Here is a 13,015-nt window from a genome sequence, read left to right on the forward strand (position 1 = left end):
AATTTTGCTTTCCTAGTTGTTTAATCACGTTATTTCATAGAGTGTCTCCCATGACCTTGTCTACTACTTATATTTAACCAGGTAGGTCAATTAAGATCACATTTGCATTTATTATGGCAGCCTGTCACAAATTTACTGTCACTTCATTTTCAACCTGTCTTGCCCCACTGTCTCTCCCTCTTTCATTAGCTTCCTTGCACTCTCTCACACGCTCTATGTCTCTATAGTGAAGTCGAGTGCTGTTATGGCCACAGGCTGGATTTATTACGCACTTTAATCTCTCCATCTTCATCCTCCCTGTTTCCAAGTCACCCTGTTTGCCTTCCTCAGCAGGATGTTGGTTTTGCTGAGTCACTGCAGCTGGCAACATCACCAACCAACACACCGACACACACACACACACACACACACACACACGCTTGTCATGTACCGGTTCACCCTGATTCTGCATACACTCAACCATATGTTTGATCAATGATCTTTTCAAAGATCATTTTCACATTATTATGCCACTGTAATGTGTGTTTTTTTTTTTTTTCACATTCCTCTTCTCCAGTGCTTCATGTTAGCAATTCTGTTGATCCTGTGTTAGGCAGTATTTTGCTGCCTATCTTCACAATCCCTTCCAATCAGAATGGACAACTTCTCTTGCTTTTGTTTGCACTGGTTGACCTTCCTCACTTGCTTCTTTACATCCATTGCATCAACGTAGGTGAGCCCACGCAGTGCGCACCACAGTGTACTGAGTGGTTGTGTTGTGTAAGTCTAAATTGGTTTGCATTTATCTCTGTGGACTAGACTCCAGCTTATGGAGAGAGTGAGTGCAGTGGCCCACTGCTCTGCTTGTAGGGCTCTGGGTGCATTAGCTCTGCCATAATATATATCCATATTCATTAGCTGGAAATTCACTACTGCACAGACCAAACACTGCAGGCTATTTTTTCTGCTTTCTGAGCCGGTTCGCTTATTTGTTTATTTGTTTGTATTACTGAGGGAGCTGAAATGAGACAAAATGCAGAAAGGCCAGAACCCATTTTGACAATGCTCTTGGGAATATGGAGCTGTTCCTAGGCAAATGGATGTTTTAAATATGTGGGTGTTAGTGGTTTATGTTAAACACTCAGGGTGTTGTTCTTGCATGGAGTTGCTGTTCCTAAGGATAGTAAAAATGTCAGTGAGAAAAACTGTGTCAAATCAACAGTCATGAACCTCTTTGAAGTGCTGTCTATTAGATATGACACACACACTCCACCTTGTCCCCTGCACCCCACTGTTTCTACCTTCCACTGTTCGCTGAGTGTATAAGGCTGTTGCCATAGAGACCTGTCCCCTACTAGTTGTAACCATAGAAACCTTCTTGTCTGTCTGAGAGAGAGAGCGAGAGCGAGACAGAATTTTTGCAACAGAATTACCATATGAACCCTTGAACTCTCCTCACTGCTGTCTCCCCTCTCCAGGCTGCAAGATGAAAGTCAAAGAGGGAGAATTAAATTATCTTTTTCAAAGGGCTGAGTGAGAAGTATCAGAGAAAATATACAAGAAGAAAAGGAATACAGCTCGTAGTCCCACTTGATAAACATCTATTGAACATTTGGCCATGAATAAGTCAGAAATGTTGCAGAGACTACACCAACAATCAACAACATTGAAATGGGAAAGAAGTCCAGAGTGATTAGAAAATTCCAAGATTTCTAAATGACCTTTTTGGAAACTATTCAGTCAAAAAAAAAGTCAGTTTCTTTACAAATATTTACTAACGAGTGGACATGTCAGCTCACTATTGAACTAAAATGTTGTCTTTCATGCATTATGTGAATTGTTATCAGTCTATATTTTAGATCTAGCATTGTATAAGATGGGTGATCTTTCAGAATGTATAGGTACAAGCTAGTTTATGTGATGACTGGATAAAAGTATTGATGAACAATGATGTTGCATTGTATCTAGGCCAGCATGATCGATGTCTCTCCTATGTGACATTTTTTCTGAAAAACAACTTACCCTCTGGGACCGAATCAATCTACTTAGCCACTCTATTAAATTAAGTTTACGTTGGGTCTGAAAGCTTCCTTTCACTAGGGACTGTTTGGACCATCTGTGGCCATGGCTATCACAAGGAGAAGTGAGAGATTAATGTGAGGCAGGTCACTCAGCCTGTCTCTCTCATCTCTGCAGGGACTGAGCCTTTCTGACCACTTGTCAGTGCAGAGAGGGGAGAGGGATGTGAGCGAGTGTGATATAAGAGAGCCTAAAGCCTGTAGATGGTCTGTCTGTCCTCCTCTCACTGATGCGACGAGATGTGCGCTCTCTCCATCCAACTTAAAAGATCAATTCTCTTTCTCACTCTTCTTGACTGTGTCTTCGTCATCAGCCCTTGTGTGTCTCTCCTGAGCAACAAGCCTCCTTCGTGAGCAGAACTCTAATGAATGCTTTGATTCCACAAAGCTATCACTTAAACACATTCATCGCACAGTATGTCAATAATACAGATGAACTGCATGCTCTTAAAGGTTACCATTTTGTTAACAAATGCCTAAACAAAGCTATTAACTAACTTCAATAATATTCTGTAATATGTTCTCTAATATGCAGTTTTCTACAGCAAACATTAGGCGTGTGTGTGTGTAACATTTTGACTGATATCACATTTTTGGAATAAAACTCTTGGAGAGAGGGAGAGACAGAGAATATAATATAGAAAATAAGGGTGTATTATTCATGTGTGACCATGTATCTACACATTTTTACATATTTTAACCCCTCCCAACTCTCAAAAAAAAAAAAAATGCTCCCAAGACAACAAACTCAATCTCATTTTTAAGAAAGAAAACTTTATTAGTGATTTATAAACAAAACACATTACCACTGTATCCATTTAGGTAAAATAAAAAAGAAAGCCAGAAAATAAATGAAATTCACTACTTCACCGTTACAGTTGATGAGCGGGTGTACAAAAAAGGGTTTTACAACAGATCTGTGCTGATCCATTTAGGACAGCACATTGCCACCATAGTTCACCACCATACATTGGGAAAGAATGACAGCATGAACGCTCACTAAACACAAGCATACACTACATATACCTTTTTTACATTGGAATATTTTTTCAGTCATTTTTCATTTTTTTGTTGAAAGTAGAGTGAAAGGGAAGAGATAGCTCATCATAGGATCATACATATTTCAGTTACAATATTACAGTGTTAGTTAGATCGTCATGTCAAAGCCGGACACAGAGAGTGATCTTTTTTTTTTTCTTTTTTTTTCTTTGCTTGTTCTCAAAAACATAAATCATATTTGGTAAAAGGAAAAAAAAACGTTGCGTTCGAGGGTATCACACTATAGCATTTACAAATATCTAAAGAGGTTTAGTTGATGCCATACAACACCACCATCTGTGGAGTGTGAAGGGTGTAGTATGTAGAGGATGCTTGGCAGAGACAGAAGTACATACAAATATCTCCTGTGCGAGTCATGAAGTAAAATGATAATACAAAAGAATAAAATCATAGCCATCTATCTATTTATATATATATTTCTCTATATAGTATGTGTTTCCTTTGAGCAGTACATGCAGCAGCCACTTAGTGGAGTGACGTCATATTGAGCCGCAAAACTTTGGGGACGTGGCAACAAGTTACAGGCAGGGGAGGGGAACCAATAGAAGCAGGTCTGAGGCATGTCTCTGCCCCTTTTCAAAACCTCCTGAGAGAGGATTGGTGGGATAGAGCTGTGGGATGGGAATCCCTAGATGCCCATATTTTTTTTTTAGCAGGTTTCATTTACTAATGTAGAGACAATCTATGAAAAGCCTACGCTACATTTACAGCGTACATAAAAGCCAATATGTGACTCAACAATCCTAAACAATCAATTTGGAGAAGAAGAACTTTATTCTCTGGTACATGGAAGGGGAGGGCCAGCCCACGGCACCTGTCTCCTCACTTCGTCCCAGACCTCCACCCCTGTCTTCTGCCCCATCCCACCTGGTCCCCTCTCATCAGTGACTACAAACAGGAAATGAACAGCGTACTGTAGTATTCACAAGTTAAAAGCACTGAACCGTTTTGCACTTAGAGAGACGTCTGACAAGAGTTCACGGCGCAGACCCCCGACTGGGCTTCCCCAGGCCTTGTCCACATTACTCCATGCTGTTGCCAGCACACCACAATGTTCAGAGTAGGCCATTCCCAGGATCGTTCCTGAGCAGGGGATCAGAGGGGGGTTGGGGGTAGTCTATGCCAATGGCCAGAATAGGATAGTGATTGAGGGTAAAGGGGGGTGGGTATGACAAGCAAAAACACTGCTGTTAAAGCTGAATGGAAAAAAGAAGAACATAAGAAAGTAGGTAATTGTCTCCTCAGAGAACAAATTAAAAGAGATAGAGTTCACAAATTTCATCATCACATGAAGAGGCAGCGGGCTGGGTGAAAATGGGGGAAAGGCAGTTGGGTCTTGGGGAGGAGAGGGTAGCTTGTGGTAGCTTAGGGCAAGTACGGGCAGGTGAGCAGTGGTAAGATCAGGGTATCAGGTAAGGACTGGTTGCTACCAAACATTCAGAGCAGAAAGCGTCAGGCTTTTGCTGAGTGGAAGGGGGAGAAGAGAAGGTATTATCAAAAGCTTGAGACCCTCCTGGTGTTCTACAAGGTTTCATCAGAGTCCAGTGACTGAAGGCTGAGTCACAAGCCAGCTCAGCTGGACTCTCCTCTCCGTGGTCCTCAGGAGAATTTCAGGTATCTTCTCATCTCTCCATCTTTCTGTTGCTCTCTGCATTAAGCAGTTGGGGTTCTTGCTAGAGATGTAACTCTCTGTGTCCTTTGAAAATGCAGTGAGCAGACAAGGAGTGACTGCAGAGGATGCTGCTTCCATCCTGAGAGAGTTGATGTACACATGTGCACCGCAAAGGAGACTGTGCAGGGCAAAAAGCTTGCAGTGTCTATTTATAAGCACATCTCATTGATGTTGGTTGATTTTGTCTCCTTTTTATCTCTCTCTAGGCCTTCAGTGCTTTCAGTGTCCACTTTGTCATGATACGTGTGTGTATTCGTGTTTGCATATTTGAGTGTGTGTGAGTATGCGTGTGTGTGTGTGTGTGTGCATGTGTTTTCATTGCGATCTCAGGGAACACTGTTGGCAAACACCAGAGGAATCCGCAGCAGTGTCATATTAGCCTTAGTTTCAGTGACTCTCCTGTGCTATTTACAAGTTGTATGTGTCCAGCTGCAGATCACATACATTTTATTCAATCTTTGTGTTTCTTCTGGTTACTTTCTTTTTTCTTGACATTTCCTTTTTTCTCTTTTTCGTCAGCTGGCACAGAGCGTTTTGTTGTTGTTGTAGTACAAAGTATTTGTCTTCTCTCAGAGAGAATGGTTTACACATCACGGTTGGGGAGGGGGTAAGACAGAGGTGCCAACGTGCCCAGTGGGTGAAAGGGTAAAAAACAGAGGATGAGGGCAAGAGCGGTCCTTCGGAGACATGATTTGGCTCAGGGTGCATAGGCACAAGGGGGCATGGAGGAAAATCAATCATTTTATTGTCATCAAGGCAAGATTAATAATTTACCTCAGCAAGAGATTAGAGGTAAAATAAATCTTGATAAGGCCAGGTTCACAACAGAGAGAGCTTTAAAATATTAAGAGTGAAAATATGTGATAATGTGGAGCTGGGAAATCTATAATACTTTTCATATTTTCTTTTTGCCCGGTGGACTTTGGTTGGTACCTCTGTTTTAACAACGCCCTTTCCTTCTTTACTCTTTCTCCTCCTACTCCTCTACTCATCCCCATCATCCTTGCCCTTATCCTTCTTGTCTTTCTTTTCCTTCTTCTTCTTCTTCTTCTTCTTGGCCTCCTCTTTCTTTCCAAAGGTGATGAAATCACTCTTGTCATCTTCTCCTCCCTGGTTCTGTCTAATGGATATGATGGCAGGGGAGCCAGGGATGATGAAGGCTTCTGGGGGAACCTCGCCAGGTTTCAGGTGTTGTGGGGGGGCACCAGGCCCACCTGGGCCGTAGCGGAAGTGCCAGCTGTTGCTGTCCACGCCAGCTCCCATTGGGGGGGACACCTCTCCCCCCTCACCATCTGCAAGTAACAGAGAGAGATAGATGATGGGTTATTATTTACCATCTACTATTTAGTTTTCATCAAACAGATATGGCTATTACATAATGATGAAGTCGTTATAAGATATATCACTGTTTGTACCATAACTGTCTTGGTCATAGTCATGGTCAAATTTGCTCATGTTAGTTATACTTCCACAGGCACTAAATGGTGGAGATTTAAAAAGCTAGAGGTCTCAGGCTGTAACCACATATCATTCAATGGCGACACACTTCAGACACACTGTGTGAAAATTCTGACTGCAGCAAGAGTTCACTGATCTCCACAGCGGCCATTGTGATATCCTTAATCGGTCACTAATCGCAGGCATTACGCGTGGAACAGCCATGACATGCTACAAAGGGGAGGAGGTGGTGAAACTTAATGGGAGGTTTCAAAGAGGAGGCTGTTAAGCGGCAACAAATCAAAGGCTCCCTCCTGGCCGCAGCTAACGTCCTCGGCACTGTCGGATAAGACATCAAACCCTCCATCATGATGCTAGAGGCTGGGAAAGGTCAGGGAGTAGAGCTGTGGTAGTTTAATGGAATTTAAATAGACTGTTCACACACTACACGCATGTTTTGGAAGAAAGCCAAAATTTTACTTTCATCACGGATATGTGCCAGAGCAGTAAATGCAGATTATAGCAGCACAATGATGGCACACTGTGGTCTTTGTGTGTTTGCTCAAGTGTGTGGCTATGTATGTGTTTGTTATTTTTTTTAAACCAGTGAACTGTCTCATAAGGTGTCTGGGTGCCCCATCCTCCAGCTGTACAGGTTAATAGCCTCCAGTTGATTAACAGACAGGTGAGAGCCTGCCTTTCCTCATTGCCACCAGTCACTCTAGTTCTCCCTTAAGCTGTTTGCAGACTGTGTGATTGTGATCGTCTTTTGCATTCACTTTATGTCAGACTGTGCGATTGGAGAGAAGTACAATTTTGATTATTAGCCTGAATTGAATTGAAGCTGTTCCATTGTCATATTGTGTGATTGGCTGAATGATGAGGCTGTGTCCTACTTCAGCCGATGACACACCAACTGAGTTTTGACACCCTGTGTCTGACGCAGGAAAAAAGCGACCCGGAGAATTTAAAAATGGTGTTGGTGAAACAGCAGGCGGTGGCGGTAATGACAGCAATGTTTTGCCTCAAGAAGCAGAGGAGTCTGCCCTCTTTTATTATATGTCAACAGATTTTGGAACCTTCGTCACGCTTTACTTTTGAGTTGGACATGTTTGGTTTTGTTTACATTTTATACAGCTGGCACGCTAATATGCCATAATTTCCTACCGTGACCCCAATTGGTGATTCCCCAGAAGAGTGTCATGGCATTCGTCATACTACACGAATATGGGCCCAAATTTCTGACACTGCCAGAACTTTGGCGGAGCCTAGGACTCTTAGCTATCCTTGATCTGGTCATACTGAACGAACAAAGACTGACAACTATTGTTCATGACGAAAGATTTTCCTAGACGTGAAAAATTTGTCTGGGACGGCATTAAGACGGATAATCTCACAGTCTGCATTCACCTTTAGTCTCTAGAGCCCATGACTCACTGCAGCAGAATGACACTTGTCACAGCCCCTGCCAACCCATCAAGTGCCGAAGGAGACGGACCTCTCTTCCACACAAGTAAATAACGCCATTAAAAGGGTGGGAGCATGTACATAAATAAAGAGGACACTGGAAAGCCAACACATTGTTACTATGTGTTATTTAGTCAATGGCAGACCTGATTACATTTAGGATGGTGTTCAGAACTTTACACACTTGTGTGTGTCTGTGTGTGCTTGTGCGGGTGTGTAGTATATAACAAAACTAAACACACTCAACCTACCAGCAAAACACACCCCATCACTTTGCCTCTTTCCTCACAGCAATGACCTAGTTGCAACACTTTCCTCACATATTCCTTTTATTCCTCTGACTCTTTTTCTGAGTTCTTTCCAAAGGGGAGATTAACCGAGCAGGGCTCCATCCAACCAGAAGGAACAGTGTCTGGAAGAAGTAGCCTGACCTCATATGATACCCAGGGCAGAGAAGAGCATCTTCCCATCCTGTCTCACCCCTCTTTTACCCGACCAGCTCTGACATATTCCGTCTACTTTCAGTTTCAATTTTCCTCATGTTGCAACTCTTACTCAAAATGGACTGTGTCATCCCAAATATAGTGGCCTAAATTCTGTAGAGAAAGGGAAAGTTGGACCCACAACTGTAATTCTAACTGTAAAATATGAATGTACTGTAGGGACTAAGGCAAGGTCCGTCTCTTTGCAGAGGGGCAGTAGTTCAATCAGTCAGCTGAAATTCCTCAGATCATGAGGACTTGGGTGATACTGCAGATAGTGATTGAATGGCCATGGGGAGGCATTCGTACACAGAATCTCTGACTCTGATACACATACATTCTACATTGCATCAATGAGACAGAACATGTATCTAGTATGCAGTTAATGTGAATGTGTGTGTGTGTTAGTGTGTTAAAATGCTACATTGTGTTTGTTTAATTGTTAATTAATTTAATTGTTTAATTTAGTAACAAATAAGTACCATTAATACTTTTCAATATATGAGATATGATGGAGTTTATTAGTCCGCTTTTTCTCATATTATATACTCCTCTCTTATTCCCTCCCTGATTTTTATACCTCCTTTCATCCACATTTCTCTTATCCCTCTTTTCTCTCATACTTATTTCTCCTCCCTATTTCACCATCCCAATCCCCAACTCTCAGTGAGACCTGCTCACAGTGAAGGATTCTGGGAGTAAATCTGTGGCGAGCATGACGTCTCCTGCTTGGCATACAATCTTAATCAGTCTTATAGAGTGAAACACACTGCTGCACAGCCACCCGCCCCTCTATCTGCAGGGAAGCTGGCCAGGCCCAGTCACAGTGCCATATTATGAGGCATAACATCACCAGTGGCAGCGATTTCACCCACTGTGTGAATGGAAACACACACTGGCTCTAGCACAGATGATATCATGTTTTATTCCCTCAGATATATTTAAAAATGAGACACTGGGGCCACCATACAAGAATTAAATGGGCCATGCATTTGAATTCTTCCACATCACAATTGCCATAAGTCTTTCACTGATTGCGACAACACAGCTGCAAGAGTTGCAGAGTAGACCGAGTTTGACACCGAGACAGAGAAGATGAGGACAGGGGAGGGAGGGCGGATCCAGTCGCTGCTTTCTCCACATCTAGACACACAGACAGCTAGAGTCAGATTCTTTTACAACGGGAGAGTTGGTAACACTTTCTATGAAGCCCGTGTCTATAATACATTATAATCATACTTATAACACATTATAATGCCATCATAATGCATTATAAGTATAGTTATAATCATGCATAGACAGTTATAATGTTTTATAACATTACTCATAATCTGTTATAAAGCTTTTTCATTTAAGTGGTAATGAAAAAGCTTTATAACAGATTGTAAGTAATGTGTTTATAATGTTATAAAACATTATAACTGTCTATGCATGATTATAACTATACTTATAATGCATTATGATGGCATTATAATGTGTTATAAGTATGATTATAATGTATTATAGACACTGGCTTCATAGAAAGTGTTACCGGAGAGTCTTCCCCCAGTTAATAAGTCCTCATCTGACTCCCCCAGCAGTAACATGACCCTGATTCTACACTCTCAAAAGCAAGGCAAAAAGAGCAGAAAAGGAGGAGAAAACAGAGCAGGAAAATTCTAATTGAAAAAAATAGAGAATAATCATGGAATGCTGGCCGTGGTTTGCTCTAAAGTGTCCCCTCTCTTGCCTTTAAGAAATTGCCTGTGTAAAACAATGCAGGAATTTGATGAGACGCCAGTGCCCCCGATGCAAACTTAGATTCCTAAACAAAACAGGACCCCAGAGAGTGATGAGTCATGTTGCGAGCAGACAGATGGAAAAGGGCAGGGCAGGGCAGGGTAGGTCTATTATACAGGGTCAAAGACATTACTGATGGATTAAAAAAATAATAACAACAGGTAATGGGACATACAGTACTCTGAAGTCCAGTCCTGTCAGTCCGGCTGTGTAAAAATCTGGTGCAATCGAAAAGGTCACACTATAACACCCTTCCCTACGCTTGGATATTCCTTTTGTACTCTTTTTATACATTTCTAACAAGATATATCATTTTGACCTTACCCTCCCCAATGCTGAAGCTGGGGGATTTGGACGGCAACTACAGATCTGTCACTACCTGTCTATATTTTATCCTTCCTGTCTGTCTACTTGTATGTCTTCTTTGTCTCTTTTCATTTTCTTCCCTCTCTTCATCCGCCCTTTATCTTTGCGTGTTCTCTGCCTCTTTTTTCCTTCAGGATGGTAACAGAGGCACACGCCTCACCCAGCGCTGATTCCCACACAGCCATTGCTTCTATCTGATTTGTCGATGGCTGTTGCAGAGCAAAAACTCTCTCTCTCTTCTCTCTCTCTCTCGCACACCCTCCCTCCTTCCCTTTTCCCTGCTACCCTCTCTCTATCTCTTGTTTCCCCTGACCTTTCATCTAATCTAGCGTGAAAACTCCGCCAGCCAACACCCGTCCCTCCCAGTTATTGACAAAGCCTTAATCATGCCTATCAATGTTTATGGTAACATTAATGTGATTGGGAGTTAAACAGCTTGTCCATCAGTGATCACTACCAGGCACATTAGAGACAAGCATGATTTGTTTTTTCATAGTGATGACCATTGCCTCTAACTCTCTCCATTGCTCTCTCTCACTCTCTGTCTGTGTATCTGACTCACACTGTCTACATTCAACCCCACAGTCTGCCTCTGTAATCATCATTAAAATCCTATAGTGACGCAAGCCACTGTAATCTGTAACTTTACAGTCTGTGATTATCTCTGTATCTTTCCCTAAGTTTGATCTCCATAGCCCTCGATCTATCTCAGTTGCTGCCCAACAGTCCTCTCTCTGTGTGCGTGTCTCCTCGCTCCTCTGTGCTGCCCAAGGTTTTCACAGCCACTTAAATCATCCGAGCTCCATTTTGCCACGTCTACTTTATTCATCCCCTTGTCTCGCCCTACCATCGGCCGGTTGGGCAGAAGCGCAGTGGAGCGCAGTGCAGCGTTACATAACGAGCTGAGGAGGAAGAGGAGGAGGAGGAGGAAGAGGTGCCAGGAAGTGCAAGGATGCAGATATGAAACACGATCCTCACCACCAAATGCAAGCGAGGGAGGAGGGGTAAAAAATGGCTGAAAAGATCCTGAAGGTGCAGATTTTTTTTTCTTTTTTTTTCTTTCTTTTTTTTGAGGGGGGCACTGCAGTGCTGGAGAAATCTGGGATTGTTATGATAGCCAACCCTCAGCTGGGACCACACCCTTCTCTGAGAAAACACCTGTGCCCTGCTTGTGTTCTGTCCTGTGTGTATGTGCGTGTGTGTTTTTGTGTGTTTGCGCATTTTGATAAAAACACAATGTGACTCTCCCGTCTATTCAAAACCTAATTCTTATTCATGCGTCAGTGTTTTCATCGCTGTGCCTGGGTGGTGATAGAAGAATGTATGTGTGTGTCTGCATAAATTAGCATATATTCCCCAAACTGGTAACTGTAAAATAGAAAAAAAAAGTGTTATGGGTATAAATAAAATTGTGCTCCCTGGTTGTGAGATTTTAACAGCAATTATAAAGAGTGTGCCTCCACATATGCATATTTGAATGTACAGCAGTGTGTGTGTTTGTGTGTGTGTGTGTGTGTGTGTTTGTGCGTTTGTTTCATGCCAGGTTGCACACCTTGGTGTCTGATCCCAGCTGGATCATGTGGCAGATGGTGGAGACAAGCTATCCCAAGAGACAGTACTAAGCCTCACAATAAAAAAAAAACACTGCTACTACGTGAATGTGTATGTGTTTGTGTGTGTGTGTGTGTGTGTGTATAAGTGTATAAGTGTGTATGTTAATAAGTGTAGATGCTAAGACCTTGCTCTGCTAGATGAGAGCAGTGACTTAAATAAGGACGAAACTGTCATTAATTGTGACATGACAAATGGAGAATTAGAGAGAAGGGGGGAGAGAGAGACTTAAGAGAGAGTAAGATGGGAACGAAAACAGTGACAATAAAGGAAAGCAAATAACTGAAGTCAGGAATAGGAAATAGGTGGGGTTCAGAAACAGGAGGGATCCAGAAACAGAATGAAAAGGTCCCTGACAGCTTCTAGACAGTTCTACCGTGCCTTTCCAATGTGTCATCCCACCACAAATCTTTTCAGATCACACACACCTTAACTGAGAGAGTACAGTGACAAAGTATGACATCCAGCCTTGCATTTAGGTGACTGCCTCTATCTCTTATTTATCCACCCATCACAGACTGATCATCTGATTTGAGTCAAAAACCATTTCAGTGGCCAATGTCATGGAATTTCCTTTTCCAAACCCTTACCTACTCTTCCTGATGAGACTGGAAAAAGTAAGGAAATCTATAGGGTAAGGTAATTGGTCATGGTCCCAAATACTCAATAACAGTTCATATGAAAGCAATAAAAGGATAAATCGCCAGTACAGTATCCTCTTCTCCTTTATTCATTCTACAGTCATCTACCCTTTCCCCCCCTCACTTGGCCTTTTGCCCTCAACCCCTTGTGCTCATCTTTGCTTTGACAGGTGTTTGCTGCTGATTCCTGTCACTGCTAAACCAGGCTCTCTCTGTTCCTCCGTGTGTACCTGTGTGTGTGTGTGTGTGTGCGTGTGTGTGTGTCATCATGATGCAGAAAACACTAAACCTGCCTCCACCTCTGCAGTAAACCACAGCCCCAGTGTATGTAGGTCACTCTCCTTCCCTTACTCACTCCCTTGCTCTCTCCCTCTCCCCACCTTCCCTTTACACCTCTTACCACCAACTTTCTCATTCTAAACATATCCCTCCCTCCTTTAACTC

General features: G+C 42.5%; 1 protein-coding gene across 2 annotated transcripts in view; it reads right to left on the minus strand.

Moving 5' to 3' along the window:
- Positions 1–2,811: 2,811 nt before the first annotated feature.
- Positions 2,812–13,015, minus strand: part of LOC139916068 (protocadherin alpha-C2-like) — a 44,074-nt gene continuing 33,870 nt past the window's right edge. For both annotated transcript variants that reach the window (XM_071904855.2, XM_071904854.2), the window contains exon 4: positions 2,812–6,080. In XM_071904855.2, coding sequence (XP_071760956.2) covers positions 5,773–6,080 — 308 coding nt within the window. In that variant the 3' untranslated portion in view covers positions 2,812–5,772. The remainder of the gene's footprint in view (positions 6,081–13,015) is intronic.

Source organism: Centroberyx gerrardi, chromosome 16, assembly GCF_048128805.1.
Source record: "Centroberyx gerrardi isolate f3 chromosome 16, fCenGer3.hap1.cur.20231027, whole genome shotgun sequence".
Classification (NCBI taxonomy): Eukaryota; Metazoa; Chordata; class Actinopteri; order Beryciformes; family Berycidae; genus Centroberyx; species Centroberyx gerrardi.